The 14,694-nt window shown below is 50.0% G+C and overlaps 5 protein-coding genes across 5 annotated transcripts; all 5 read left to right on the top strand.

The window, feature by feature from the left end:
- Window positions 1-1,721: 1,721 nt before the first annotated feature.
- Window positions 1,722-2,143, top strand: SCP_1004810 (hypothetical protein; the record flags this gene model as incomplete). Its single annotated transcript, XM_027762346.1, has 4 exons — window positions 1,722-1,738; window positions 1,816-1,843; window positions 1,916-2,026; window positions 2,081-2,143. 4 exons carry the CDS (start codon window positions 1,722-1,724, stop codon window positions 2,141-2,143), a joined length of 219 nt encoding a protein of 72 aa, XP_027618147.1.
- A 950-nt stretch (window positions 2,144-3,093) lies between these two features.
- SCP_1004800 (hypothetical protein) lies at window positions 3,094-7,440 on the top strand (the record flags this gene model as incomplete). The annotated part of the gene is made up of 3 exons (XM_027762345.1): window positions 3,094-3,681; window positions 3,964-4,375; window positions 4,427-7,440. The coding sequence occupies 3 exons, from the start codon at window positions 3,094-3,096 to the stop codon at window positions 7,438-7,440; spliced, it is 4,014 nt and encodes a 1,337-aa protein (XP_027618146.1).
- A 2,242-nt stretch (window positions 7,441-9,682) lies between these two features.
- Window positions 9,683-12,174, top strand: SCP_1004790 (beta-lactamase/transpeptidase-like protein; the record flags this gene model as incomplete). The annotated part of the gene is made up of 7 exons (XM_027762344.1): window positions 9,683-9,976; window positions 10,406-10,641; window positions 10,693-10,801; window positions 10,855-11,097; window positions 11,159-11,353; window positions 11,405-11,595; window positions 11,658-12,174. 7 exons carry the CDS (start codon window positions 9,683-9,685, stop codon window positions 12,172-12,174), a joined length of 1,785 nt encoding a protein of 594 aa, XP_027618145.1.
- An 865-nt stretch (window positions 12,175-13,039) lies between these two features.
- SCP_1004780 (hypothetical protein) lies at window positions 13,040-14,338 on the top strand (the record flags this gene model as incomplete). The annotated part of the gene is made up of 4 exons (XM_027762343.1): window positions 13,040-13,420; window positions 13,474-13,956; window positions 14,011-14,190; window positions 14,243-14,338. 4 exons carry the CDS (start codon window positions 13,040-13,042, stop codon window positions 14,336-14,338), a joined length of 1,140 nt encoding a protein of 379 aa, XP_027618144.1.
- Window positions 14,339-14,383: 45 nt separating this feature from the next.
- Window positions 14,384-14,692, top strand: SCP_1004770 (hypothetical protein; the record flags this gene model as incomplete). The annotated part of the gene is made up of 1 exon (XM_027762342.1): window positions 14,384-14,692. One exon carries the CDS (start codon window positions 14,384-14,386, stop codon window positions 14,690-14,692), a length of 309 nt encoding a protein of 102 aa, XP_027618143.1.
- Between the last annotated feature and the right edge of the window lie 2 nt (window positions 14,693-14,694).

The raw sequence follows: 14,694 nt of genomic DNA, 5'->3' as shown, positions 1-14,694 counted from the left end.
TTCATTATACTTTCTTCAGAGTTTTTTCTGATGCTTTACTTTATGAAAAATTTCAGGGGTTTTCCCTGAGAAATACTTGGCTATGCGTCTTGTGCATATCCTCCTCTTCAGTATAGTCACATGTTAACCTCATGATGCTTTACGAACTTGTTATTCCTTGTATATGCCCGAGTATCGAAAGAGGCTGTGTACCTGATCCTCGAGTCATTCTCGAGGACAGATTACGCAAACTACATTGACATACTCATCCGTTCGCGAGCCGTCCTCTCTATGGATCATTCTGTCGACAATAATCTTCTTTGTTCCCTGTCTTGAGCTGATACATGGTTTACTTACTCATCTTTGTATGCCACGTAGAAGGAACCTCGTGATTTCATTAAGTTCCTTCGGCTCGCCCTTTCATGCCAGGTGCGTACATGTCTGTCTGTGTCTCCTTCATCTACCTCTGCGAGCCAGCTATCTGATCTGGCGTCCAGAGAACATGTCAGCCAAATATGTGGACCATCAAGAAGTCCTCCCGCAACGAGAAGGAATTGTCGGTAATTCTGATGCACTTCAACCACTGAAATACCCACAGTGTCTATCCTCCTTTTGCGCAATCAGGATAATATGGCTGATGATTGTACTGATGCCTATCTTTGTGCTGTATTTTCCCCTTCTCAATTCGCCGAGTACTAGACATTGTTGGTCAACGAGAAAAAGAACATCGTTACTCCATACAGCCTTCATGCACAACATTCCGTTGAAGTGACATGAGCCAAGCGGCTAGCCGTGCCAGATAGACGTTGTGGTTGAGTTTGGCACATAGTGTCAACGGCTGTCAGGTTTCCGACAGTACTGCGCGCGCCACTTAACTTCTCCCTGCCACGTATGCTCCTTCGTCTTATTATCCCCTTATTAGTGCTGCCTTCAGCCTCGTCTTCTGTCTGCCCATTTCCATCCACAGGTTTCTGCACTTCGTGAACTGACTTTGCTGCATGGCATATAAAATTCCTGTTATACATAGGTGCTGGTGCGTCGAGACATTTTTTTTCTCGTAAACGTCGCATTCAGGTTTAGTTCCTCTGAAATCGGTCGCATGCTCGCAGATGCCGTGAAGCAATGTCAATCAATGCAACGTGTCCTAAATGCGTGCAAGTGACTCCTAACGGTTTTTGATGAGGACCGCCAACCCTCTACCATGCTCCTTGTACCTTCCCTACTCTGGCGTTCCACGTTCTAACCTCGTGTCGGCTTAATCAGACTGAACCCAATCAACACAACCTTGGAGCTCAACCTAGCCTTCATCGTCTCAATGGAGTAGTCACTGACTAGCGCTCTACTAACGCTTCACAATGTGTTCCTTGTCTTTTATTCCGCGTTTGAGGGATCATTGCAGTCCAAGAGTTGATGGCTGTCTCGGCGGCTATAACGGATCTGAGTTGCCGCTTTCCCGCCTCTGTCAGCTGCTTCGAGCTTCTGAATGCTTCTGAACCTCTGTGGCGGTATCTGCGCTGATGGTCTACACATAAAGCTCGTCCATTGTTCATGGTTTCCTTTCCAACTTCAACCTTCCATTGTTCACCGACGTCGAGGTCACGTCTAGGCCAACCCTACTTTTCAAGTTTTCCTCAATTCAGAACTCTTTAAAATCAGTTGCACAGAGGCACTGCGGAACGCCACATCTACCTCTTCCAATACCAACTATCACCTCTACAATACACCAGTGTCATCTCTTTTCTATGTGCGAGCACGAGATGTGAGTGTGTCCCACTGTCCCAGCATCATCTCATTGTCGCCTAATATACTGATAGTCTTGCTTTCACGTTTTGTTAGTGTCGGCGACTACCATCGTGGCTGCCAGGTTAGTGGTGCAAGGATAGGACCATATCAGATGATGCTGTGACTCACCCGTGTCGCTATGGTCCCCATGTAGCACTTCCATGGGAGGTACTACACCGGGGAGCGAACTGACTGTAATTCGGAGAAGTGTAAGACAAGCCAGGCACACAAACACTTGCCCACACAGAGATGTAACTGCCCAGCTGTACGTCTAATACTCTTTGTGTCTGGATGTTTCTTCCCACTATCTTTGTCGCAGGTCGTTACGGATCGCCATCGCGTACAGAATATGATCCACGCGCCTCATCCTGATTGTCAGTAGACGCTATGCCAAACTTCTGCTTGGCAATCGCCTTTGCATTCTTTCGATGTCGTCACTGTTTGCTTCACCATGTCCGCGCAATCGTTAGTCCTCGCCTCCCTGGTTCGTTGATACAGTACCTCTATTCTATTGCTATTCAATCGCCATTAGTCTGCCTACATTGCATTCCTCCTGAGGTGAACAAAGTAGGTCGAACCCTGGCATGCACGCCGCGCGTGCCTGATTGGCGCGCTCGGTGCCGCTCTCCCGCTCGAGTCGTCTGTCTAGCGCGCAGACCCTGAGTGGACAGGATCTCGAGTGTGGCTCCGCCGGCATAAGTGGCCACCGAGGGCAGCTTCCCACGTTTCGAACATGCGGCGCAGCCCGTACGCGTTTCTGGGGTCATATCTCTACATGTTCCGACCACAAATGCAAGAGCATATGTGGTTCAGAGCATCTGTACAAACGAAACGCTCTCCGTACATCCATGTATGTGTCGTGAATGGAGAAGAGAGAATACGTGGAGACGACCGTTTTCCAAGCCTGCCTCGGGGATGCGGAATGAATTGAGACGTCTGGATGGCTCTTGTCTGTATATGTCGTCTCGGAATGGAGGATCTGATTTGATGAGAGTGTTGGAAAGTAGCGCCCAAATTTCTGGAGCTCCAGAAATTGGGGAGCGCCCAAGGGCAGACAAGCCGAGGGCATGATTACAAAGAAAGACAAAGAAGGAAATTTGCTTATATAAAGTGGAGCGTCTAGAACTGTATATATACAGAAATCTATTTTAGGACGCGCAATCACGCGCCCCGACGCATCTTGACCCGCCATCACTACCTTCCTATTTGGGAACTAAGGCGCGATTTCTAACAGGTTATGAGCCCCGGCTCTAGCCAATAAATACTTGGATAACAACAGCCCCTATTGTGGCTACAAAAATTGTTACCCCCTTACTAGTACGAGAACAAATAATGTCGACCAGCGCTGATAATACGAGCAATAGCAATGCTTACCGGATCCCGCTCCTGAAGGAAGACAATTGGCTCCCGTGGAAGCGCCGCGTCGAGGCCATCCTTAATGATAAGGGTCTCCAGGAGTATGTGACCGGAAAGACACCGAAGCCACAGCCGAGTAATGACCTGGCCAATAGGGCAGCGAGAGAGGCGGAGATTAGCGCCTGGGGAGAGAAGGACCTCAAGGCCCAGAACGTAATTGTGCTATCGCTGGGAGATTCCCAGATGGTGCACATCGCTGGAGCCGAGACGGCACGGGCCATGTGGGAGCAGCTTCGCACAGTCAAGGAACAGCGTGGACAGCATGGAATTCTCGCGCTGTGCCGGTGTTTTTACCGGATGCAAGCCAAGGAAGAAGATAATATCTCCAGTCACATTACACAGCTACGACAGATCCAGGAACAACTCCACCTAATGGGGAAGGTTGTTTCTGACGAAGATTTCCAGCTCATTCTGGCTACCTCATTACCGGAGAGCTGGGACTCTTTCCTCAGCTCTTACTTTGGCGCCGTGGGCGGCAATGTTGGCGCCGAAGGTGCTGACAACGTGCGTCCTCAGCTTACATCACAAGAATTGATTGCCATCATTCTTGATGAAAATAGGTGAAGGCACGAGCGTGGCGAGCGCGGTCAATCCTCGGACCAAGCCATGGTTGCCAAAGGAAAGAAGCGCCCCTTTGGGGAATACAAAAAATGTTCGATCTGCGGAAAGCCGGGACATCTTGGTAACGAGTGTCGGCACCGCGACAAGGTCAAATGTATGAATTGCGGAAAATTCGGGCATAAGGCCACGGATTGTTGGGCTAAAGGCGGTGGCAAAGCCGGACAGGGCCCGCTGATGAAACGGCAAAAGACGGAACGTGCTTACGAAGCGCGCGAGGTCGAATCGAAAGATGATGAGGCAAAAATAGCCTACGATAATGATAGCGACACTGTATCTCTCGGATCTGATGGCGAAATTGCTTCTTTCTATGAGTGGTTTGCCGACTCCGGGACAACTTCGCACATTACAAATCATCGTGAAGTCTTCGCGACCTATCAGGCGCTCGAAGATCACGCGATCACGGGCATCGGACCGCAACCAACGCAGGCATTGGGCCGCGGTACGGTCGATGTCGAAAGTGAAGTAGGAGACCGGAAAGTGAAATTCCGTCTCCACGGTGTACTGTATGCGCCGACAGCACCCAATAGCCTCCTCTCCATCACGCATTTGGACGACGTGGGAGGAAGAGTACTTATGGGTAATAGTCGCGCAATACTAATAGATAAAAATAAACACACTCTTGCTATAGGCAAGAAAAATGGACGACTATATTCATTGAAATTGCATCCAATAGTTCCGCAACCTGCGCGAACCTATACTGCTAAGGAATATGGCCCGCATACCTGGGAAGAGTGGCACAAGATCTATGGCCATATCGGGAAACCAGCGCTTACGCGATTATATCGTGAAGGGCTTGTTGATGGCCTAGAAATCTCGCCAAGCCCAGATGAAATTAATTGCGAGGCATGCATCCAAGCAAAGGCGACGCAGAAGCCATTTCCCAAAGAGACAGACGAATGCAGCAAGGTACCCGGAGAATTAACACACACGGATGTGTGGGGACCTGCGCAGACAGCCGCTCTACAAGGGTGGAAATATTTTATTACATTTACCGATGATTACAGTCGTCGAAGTACAGTACTATTTATGAGGCATAAAGATGAAGTAACTGAAAAGGTAAAGAATTATATTACCTATATCGAGCGCAAGTTTGGAAATAAACCCTTGCGACTCAGGCTCGACAACGGTCGAGAATATATGAACACCGAATTAATTAACTGGTGTCAAATGAAAGGGATCGAGATGGGTCCGACTGTGCCATACTCACCATCCCAGAACGGAGTCTCTGAGAGATTGAATCACACACTGCTTGGACTAGCGCGCGCGATGATCTATGCGAGAGATCTACCTCGTTATCTTTGGGCTGAAGCGATTGCTCACGCAGTCTATATTAAAAATAGATCGCCTACCCAGGCGTTAAATGGGGCAACTCCCGAAGAAAAATGGAATGGGACGAAACCAAATATCTCGTACTTACAAGAATTCGGTTCCCCCGTATGGGTCCTCACGGAAGACGCAACACTATCAAAGCTAGCGCCCCGTGCCAACAAGTATATTTTTGTTGGATACATGGACGGACCCAAAGCCATCAAATATTATGATGCGCACACGCGCCAGATTAAAATCTCGCGTAATTTCCAATTTTCTTCGAATTTCCCGGACCATTTGCCCGGCAACGCGCCTCACGTGCCACAAGAGCAAATAGGATCTGACGTACCTATCCTCACAGCACAGCGTGAGGGGGAGCAAAATATATTTCCGGGCACTTTACCTAGCAATGCGTCAGACGTGCCGCATGCGGAAAGGAGACCCGAAGTCCCAAACCTCACAACGACCGCAGACGTGCGGCGCGAGGGGGAGTTAGGAACTTCCGCGCCACAGTCACCTGCCAAAAATCCGCGAAAGCACAGACAGGATCATGATCCTGATCAACGCGAGGAAAGCGGGACGGACGCACCAAGCCAGCCCAGACGAACCAGAAGAAAGACAGTTTGGCATGATTACCATCTAATGCATGACCCAGAGGCAGACGAAGATCTGGATAATGATCCAGATAAATCAAATGCCGAATTAGTCTATATTGCGATGAGCGCCCACGGAAATGCGGATGCGGACGAGCCAAAGACGCTCAGTGATGCCAAGAGATCACTCGAGTGGCCCAAATGGGAACAGGCAGTCCAGATGGAACTCAATCAACTACAGGGTATGGAGACTTGGGAGTTAGTGGAACCTCCCGAAGATCGAAAACCCGTAGGAAATAAATGGGTTCTAGTTAAGAAAACAAACAAAGAGGGTGAAATAATCAAATACAAAGCCCGCCTGGTTGCGAAGGGATATTCTCAAATCCCAGGCATGGACTATACCGAGACGTTCGCGCCCGTAGTCCGCCTCGAAACCATTCGAGCTATCCTCGGGCTAGCCGCAATCTTAGATTGGGAGATCGGACAAATGGACGTGAAAGGCGCCTATCTTAATGGAACTCTCAAAGAAGAAGTGTATATGCGGCAACCCGAAGGATACAGTGATGGAACATACCGTGTATGTAAATTAAAGAAAACCCTCTACGGGCTAAAGCAGTCTGGCCGAGAATGGAATATCATGCTGAACCGCAAGTTATTAGACGCGGGATTCAAGCGCCTATTCTCGGATCCATGTGCGTACATTCGGATCAAAGGTGATAAGATAGAAATCGTCACCGTTTGGGTGGACGACCTATTAATATTCACCAATGATTGCGCACTGATGGACCAATTGAAGAGGGAACTCCGAAATATGTTCGAAGTTACCGACCTTGGCGAACCCCGAAAAATTGTGGGGATAGAAATTGAGAGGGACCGTTCAAAGCGGACAATCAAAATCTCTCAGACAAAATATATTGAGTCTATCCTACACAAGAATGGGCTTACGAACGCCAACACGGTCGGGATGCCTCTTGATCCAAATACAGTGCTTGAAAAAGAAGAACCCGAAACTGATGACGAATGCGACCGAGACAACGGATATGCATCGCTCGTCGGATCACTGATGTACGCGGCAATTGCCACGAGACCAGACATTGCTCACGCCGTGCAACGGCTTAGCTCATTTACTGCCAATCCCGGAATGGCTCATTGGACTGCTGCTAAACGCGTCCTCCGCTATCTATCCGGAACGCGAGAACTTGGAATAATCTATGGGCCAATTGCAGATGTCAAGCCTGAAGATCAATCCATATTTGTGGGCTACTCAGATGCAGACTATGCGAACGATATCCGAGATCGCAAATCAATCTCGGGATATTTATTTAAATTAGGAAATGGCATGATCACGTGGAGCTCAAAGAAGCAAACCACGGTCGCGTCATCCACCACGGAAGCCGAATACATGGCATCCGCTGAAGCGGCAAAAGAAGCCGTATGGCTCCAAACACTATTCAGAGAAATAGGTTTCGAGCAACAAGATCCTACAATTTTATTGGAGGATAATACAGCGGCGATCTCAATCGCACGTGATCCCCAATTTCACGCGAAATCAAAACATTTTGATGTAAAGCATCATTATGTGCGCGAAAAATTGAGGGATAAATATATTGATATCCACTACTGTCCCACGGAGGACATGATAGCGGATATCCTAACAAAGTCACTCCCTAAGCCGAGGCACGAGAAGCTCACAAAGAAGCTCGGAATGCCCATCGGCTTGAGGGGGAGTGTTGGAAAGTAGCGCCCAAATTTCTGGAGCTCCAGAAATTGGGGAGCGCCCAAGGGCAGACAAGCCGAGGGCATGATTACAAAGAAAGACAAAGAAGGAAATTTGCTTATATAAAGTGGAGCGTCTAGAACTGTATATATACAGAAATCTATTTTAGGACGCGCAATCACGCGCCCCGACGCATCTTGACCCGCCATCACTACCTTCCTATTTGGGAACTAAGGCGCGATTTCTAACAGAGAGAGTAACGACATTGAATGTGAAGCGCAAGTGGAGAGATTATTCGCACGCGTGCACCGCAGGCATTCACTCGCAGTCTCGGAAAACTTTCGCTGCCATGCGTCGAGCTGTTCTTCCTCAGATAGTGGCTCTGGGAACCTCTTCTTCTGCCTGTGCTCAGGCATACACGATCCAAGAGAGATATCCTTGATATGATGCGGGTTCAAGAAGCTTGTGTTCGTTACACTCAACATGTGGTTCCCTAATCAAGGAGTGGGAGATCAGCAGGCTCAACAGCCTCCGTAGTGATATATTGAAAAATGCAGTGCTTCCCGTCTTCCCGAGAAGGGACGCGTTGATGACTCCTCAGCGAGTGACATTTACGCAAGAAGATCCGAATGTGAACTCAAGCACCCGTCGATCACCTCATGAAGGAGCGCATTTGAAGGGCAAAAAATCCCTATATTTTTGAAATGTTCGTTAGAAGCGTTCATTAGTGGAAAGGAGCCTTTGTCAATTACAGGGAGGAAGGCCTGCGCACTCGGGACTGTGTTTCACAGGAAATCGATGCCCAACGTCGTTCTGTGGACTTACAGTATTTCCGTTGTCGCTCTGCTGCCTTTAACATTTAAATTGGCTTCGTTCGACGTAGTAATAATCACTGCGTTTTTGCCCTTATGTCTAGGTGCAAGATACCCCCATGGATACGTGGTATAACTAGGACCTGGGCTACACCGCATATTTCTGCATATCAACCCCCAAGCTGGGTTACCAAGCTTCAAGTGTATCTTTCACTGTGCGATCCCCTGTAGTGAACAAGGTGATACGTTGGCTATGCCGCGCAGCACGTAGTCACTAGCAGTCTAGAAGCTACAGCATACACTTTCCAGGCTACAAGAAATATCAAACTTCAGCTATATTGGCGATGCTCCATGGCTACCATCAACAACACCCATCTATTCCATTATATACTAATAGTAGATACTCCTGATGCGCTCACATCCCCTACTGCATACCTAATCACACCTGCAACAGAATAGACTTTGCATGTCGATCTTCCGATGGGGTTTGCGACGCAGTCTGTTTCTCACATACCTGTCACGAGAGGTGTCAATGGAGCATCCCAACTTTGGACAAACACAAGAATTGTAGAGCACATCGCATGTTCAGCCATGACCCGAGAGACCAAGAGCATGCAGAGACCATGTCATGGAGATAGAAGGCAACGCAGCACTCCTCGCTCTTAAGGTGACGGCGACGGCACACCAGAAATATGTTTAGACAGCGGTCAACGGGCCAGTGAATCTGTGGATGGAAGGGCGCGGAACCAGCACGTAGTGTACGCCAGGTGAACTTGACCTTGGACACGATGATGCGCTTGGGCCGATGGAGGCCTGAACTTAGCACTAGTTATATGTACGTCAAGCTTGAAATCGCTACGTGGAATAGCCAATGTAGCTGGTGCAAGGTACACCAGAAAGCCTGTATAGAAAGGAGCACAGTGATGTAGTATAGCTCACGTAGCAGATGGTCGTAGATAAGTGAGATCGTGCACCAAATGCGATGCATAAGCTATGTGGGCTAGCACACATCTTTCACATCAAGATTTATGACATAGCAGTGGGGGTCACAGCTATGTTCGCTATCTGCCCTACTCCGCCTATCTTCACATTGCGATTTCGGCTACCCATCAAACTATGTATTCTATCTGGCGTAGCCTATTCGTAGCAGACCCCCTACTAGAACGGCGAAAACGCAGTGAATGAGCGGTGTAGCATATTCGTGTCTGAGTGGTTGACTCGAGGTGCTCAACTTCCATGTCACGGTCGTGGCAAATAGGCCACGGATGTGATCGAGATTCTTGAGTCGCGATCGCTGTTAGCGAATCTCATTCGTTTCACTGCCCAGACGGACGCGTTTCAGCTATATCACCAGCGCAAATACCGGCAGTGACACTGCAGTTGGCCTACAGATCTGCTTCACTCCAAAGCAAGGCGACTAGGACCCGGCACGCTGCCATTTCATTGTGTCGACAATGCCTTGGCTATCTATCCGAGTACTGACCGGAACGTTCCTTGCATGCGCAACAGTGATTGCGAGCTTAGAGCTCTCGCAGAATCCTCTTGTAGCTGGTGTTGGATACGCTGGCTCTGGGAGACGAGCCATCACTCCCGAGTTCTCTGCGTATCTCGAAGAAGTACTCATTAATGCCACGATTCCGGGAGTCGCAATTGGCATTGTTCATCGTAGGGGTGATAAGCCAGACTATGAGTTAGCCGCGTGGGGACGCAAAACAGAGCAAAGTGACGGACATGATCTTACCCCTGATGTGAGTGGAGTTTTAATTCCATTCTCTACCTTCTGTCACGGACAGCGTGCACGACATTAATGTCTCTGTGTGTCCACGAGCTGTTTGATCAGGCGTGGTCGGTGGAGAATTCGGCTGTCAGATTGTATGGTCTCATTATATTCCGTCATACGGTACTGGAGAGATTTTCATGATTACACTGTCTGCCGAGTCAGCGATGGTCTTGTCAAGTTGGCATTCCGTCTGTTTCTCTACTGACCTTTCAGTCCAGCATTTGAGTCAAATGGTTCTATGAACTATATCAGTGGTCCCCTTCAACAGATGTCAACGCTGAAGGGTTCACTGGGAGCAGCGGTTGAGTGACAATTTGCTTCATTGACAAACTTTTGTTGTGCTTTTGCTTCTCGTGACGCCTTTCTATGTGGATATCTGTCTGATTGTCTACCCTAGTCGCTCTTTGGCCTCGCTTCCGTCTCCAAAGCATTTCTGGTGAGCTCCCTTGGGGTGCTTATGGAGGATTTCGCTGCGCGCCGCAACGTGACGGCGCTGCCACGCGCGATGACGCGCTTTGACTGGGACACGAAGGTCTCTGACTTGCTTCCCGGTGAGTGGGCACTCGCGGACACTTGGGCGAGTGAAAAGGCGAGCCTGAGGGACGTACTCTCACATGTTTCTGGACTACCACGGTGGGTGGAGTGGATTACAAAGCGCGAGCAGAGGCACTGATCGTGTGGCAGACATGACTTCTCGTACGGATCTGGCGATGGACCGGGCGACGTCGTGCGGCGCCTGCGCTACCTACGACCCGTGTATGAGCTGCGTGAGCAGTGGTCGTACAACAACCAGGTCGGTGTCTGGTCACTATCTCCGGTGGGCAGGACTTAGCTGATGTGTTGCAGATGTTCATGCTCGGTGCCCACATCGTCACGAAGTACGCGGGCATTCCGTACACCGCGTTTGCGTCCAATCGCATATTCGCACCGTTGAATATGTCGACGACGACGTTTTGGCCCCAGGAGGCGGCGCCGCGGTTGACGCAGTCGTGGACGAACTTCGGACGGCGGGTGCCGTTCTGGTTCCCTGATGAAATGGTGGAGCTCAACGCCGGTCCTGGTGGTGTAATTTCCAGTGCAGAGGACATGGTGAGCCCGCCTTCTCCGTCGCTGACGAGTCGCTCGACATGCCCTGCATGACGTGGTCCAGGTCAAGTGGGTCGCGACGCTGTTGAACGAAGGCGTGGACCCTGTGACAAATCGGACAATTGTCCCTCTGGCGACTTTCAACGCAATGACGACTGCGTACGCTGTGTCTAGAGGCGTATCGGACGTCAGCATCCCGGAGCTGTCGATTGAGGGGTACGGTATGGGTTGGTTCCGGGAGTCATACGAGGGTCATGATGTGCGCTTCTCTGTATTCCAAATGGTAGATCCCTGAAATCCTGGTCTGCAGATTCTGTCCCATACGGGTGCTATCCCTGGTTTCTCGACACAGGTTGCGTTCTTGCCTGCTGATGACTTGGGCATCGTGATACTTGCGAATGCGGACGACAAAGCAGTGGCCAACGCAGCAATTATGTATCGCATCATCGAAGACGTGTTGGGATCATCTCGTGTGGACAGACCAGTGACAAGCGATGTTGAGTGCGCGTGCTTCCTTGCCGTTGTCTCGACGTATATCTTACTAATGGAAGTTCTGTTGTTAGACCAGACACCAACACAGAGACAGAACACAGGGGTGGAGGGAAGCGAGACCTCACGCTGGCGTTGGAAGACTACGCGGGCACGTACGGAAACTTAGGGTACGGCGCCATCACGCTGTGCGCCCCGGACAGCGACTCGCACCTCTGCACGTCCGTGCTTGCTGATTTCGCGCCGTTTGAGCACTTTGGCAATGGATCGGCCCCGGAAACTAGACTGTATGCGGCATTCCCGCGAGTGTGGGCGACCCACCTCCGTCTGACGCGTCTGAGGAGCGAGGAGTTTGCAATTATTGCAACCGCGCTCTTTCCGAGAGGTTATGGCCAGAATAAAAGCGCGTTCGAGACGTGGGAGCCCGCAACCTCCGAGGGTCGTGCGGTGTTTATGGTGGAAGAAGAAGAGGGTAAGCAGAGAGTGAAGGGTTTCAGTCTGATCATCCACGCGGAGGCAACGGAATATAGGAAGCGGCGCGGGCTGAGCGGCGTCAAGGACCTGGAGGATGCGTGGTTCGAGAAAGTGTAATAGGTTCGTATCGCATATTTTCCCTCCATCGTTAACCGCAACAAGGGCAGATACTATTTACGCTGTTAAGGTCTCACTGCTACAAAGCGGTCGGAATATGTCATCCACCAGTGGTCTTATTGCTGAGCATTCTCATGATCATGCACAATCAGTGTTCAGCATTCAGAGGACTCAGACTTGGAAGCTTAAGGTTGTCCTACTAGTGTTGCGTAAGAAACTCAAGGCAGGTTATTAACGTTAGGTTTATAACATGTTAGGTCCCAGAGGTATTTGACACCATGTTTTTAACGTTTAAAACATGTGGTCACATGACCTATTTTCGCGTACTATAAACTGTAGATTTCTCCATTTTTGCGTCTGTTCTGGAGGCTGCAGAACACAGCACAACGCTCCGGATTCTGACACCGGCAGATTCCGAGAGAAATGTCAGATTTTAGAACATTTTCCCAACATTGTGCCTCAGATACCCTCCGCAGAAAATCTACCTCCGATTACAAGTTTTTGCAGCATTGTTCCATCATTCTACTGAACATTTCTGCTCACATTTTACCACATTCTCTCCGGCCGCGCTGGGTGCCACCGTGCAGCCTTCCCTCACCTCCTCCTTGCCGTCCCTCGTCCGCCCATATTAACAGTCTCCCGCGGTGTGAAAAGCAGTAATCCATGCGCCGAAATGATGTATTAGGATAGATTAATGATAATGAAATGATCAGTATCCGCGTGCGCTCGCATTGTACAGTTGATGAACGAGAAGCTCGAGTCAAGCGCGCAGAGAGACACTGCATCGATGCGAGCACCCGAATCTGTGTCCGCTGCTCGGCCTCGTACATGCCCTCAACCTTCACGGTACTAGTACTTTCTTGCCATGGAGGACGCGAACACCACCGAGAATGGCATGGTGGCGAGGAAACAGAAGACGGCGATGCTTGTGGCGCAGGTGTCTGATCACCAGATGCGCATCGAAGTTCTGGAGGGTGAAAAAGAGCTGTTGAGGATTGAGATAGAGAGCTTCAAGACAGTTGCAGAGACGTACGAAAAGCGCCTCGAGACCGCAATTGATCGGCTCGATAAACAGGCCAGGCTCATTGGCGGACTGCAAGACTTGGCATCAGAGCTGCAGGACCGCTTGGAGGCCACCGAGGAGGCCTCGAGCGAAGGGGAGGATGAGTCGGACGAAGGTTTTGACAAGAAGGAGAAGATGAGAGTTGCAGCCAGTGCCGCAGCGTTGAGAGATGCATCCTACCGAGTGAGTCAGCCCCTGGTGATGTTCGCAAAGAGGTACTCACATGAAAGTCTCAGGAGCTCGTTCGGCAGGTTTTCCAGACGCGCATGGGCGTTCCGAACCTTAAACTGCGCACTCTTCCATTCTGGCCGAAGGAAGGAGAGCCTATGCCAGTTGATCCTGCAACCAAGACCGACTTGATGCGCTTTCGATGGGATCAGCCTTGGGACGCCGCTGGAAACTACAAGAACATTAGGACACTGGTCACGATGATCATCAAACAAGGAGCGGAACTCGTACCTGGCGCGGCCAAGCCCATTCGAGATCTTCTCAAATCTGATGCTGAGGAGAGCGTGAAGAAGAAATTCCGTGCACTGCAAAAAGCTCTTCGTGATGAAAAGCTGATCGGTGCACGTGGTCGTTCAGTAACGGTTCAGCGGGATATGAATGTGATGGCGTACGAGGATAATGATTCCGCAGAGGCTGGTGGAAATGGCGCTGTGATAGACATGCCCGTTACAGCGAAGAAGTCAACACATACAACCAGCCGTGCGAAAGGGGTAAGTCTGTCTGCAGTTCTGAGTAACGAAGGCATGGGCTTACATATGTTATAGAAGCTTCAAGTGCGCATCCGTAAGCGTACCAACTTGCCCAAGGAATCCGAGTGGCGCGATCCAAAGTACGATGCAGCGTTCGCTGTGAACCTGATGTCCGATGACGAGGACCAGGTGGATGAGAAGGGTGAATTCACGGGGAAATATATCTCCAAGGCCCCTGCTTACCGAAGCCAAGAGGTGCGCATATTATTTTCTTCCGCAAGCACGGAGAGAATGACTTGTATGCCAGTTAATCAACCTGTTTCGGGCGGTTGATGCAACTCGAGACCCGGAGCCGTCAAACAGATATATTCCTCGTATGAAGGCTGCCGAGACCATTGATTAGCCACCGAAGGTATCAAGAGACCTCAAGAATAAGGCACGGCGCTGGATGATTGACCAAGCTTGGTTAGCCCTCGAGAATAACAAGCAATATGATGTGGAGAGCCGCATCGTGAACAATGGCCGTCTTTGGTGGGACGAAGAGGACCCTCAGGATATCACTGAGAAGCAGAAGCGCATGCGAGAGGCGAAGGCAGAGATCGCCTCGAACAAGAAGGCACGCTTGGCAGAGAGTGCAGGCGACAAGGGTGAGGGATCGTCAAAGAAGAAGATTGCGAAGAAGATCAAGACCATGAAGGAGAAAGAGAAAGAGGTAGTTGCCGAGGATGATGATTCTGATGATTTGTACTTCGGGTAGCA

Source organism: Sparassis crispa (genome assembly GCF_003851025.1).
Source record: "Sparassis crispa DNA, contig_000009F, whole genome shotgun sequence".
In the NCBI taxonomy this organism is placed as follows: domain Eukaryota; kingdom Fungi; phylum Basidiomycota; class Agaricomycetes; order Polyporales; family Sparassidaceae; genus Sparassis; species Sparassis crispa.
The sequence above is the reverse complement of the archived record's forward strand: the minus strand, read 5'-3'. Positions and strand labels throughout refer to the sequence as shown.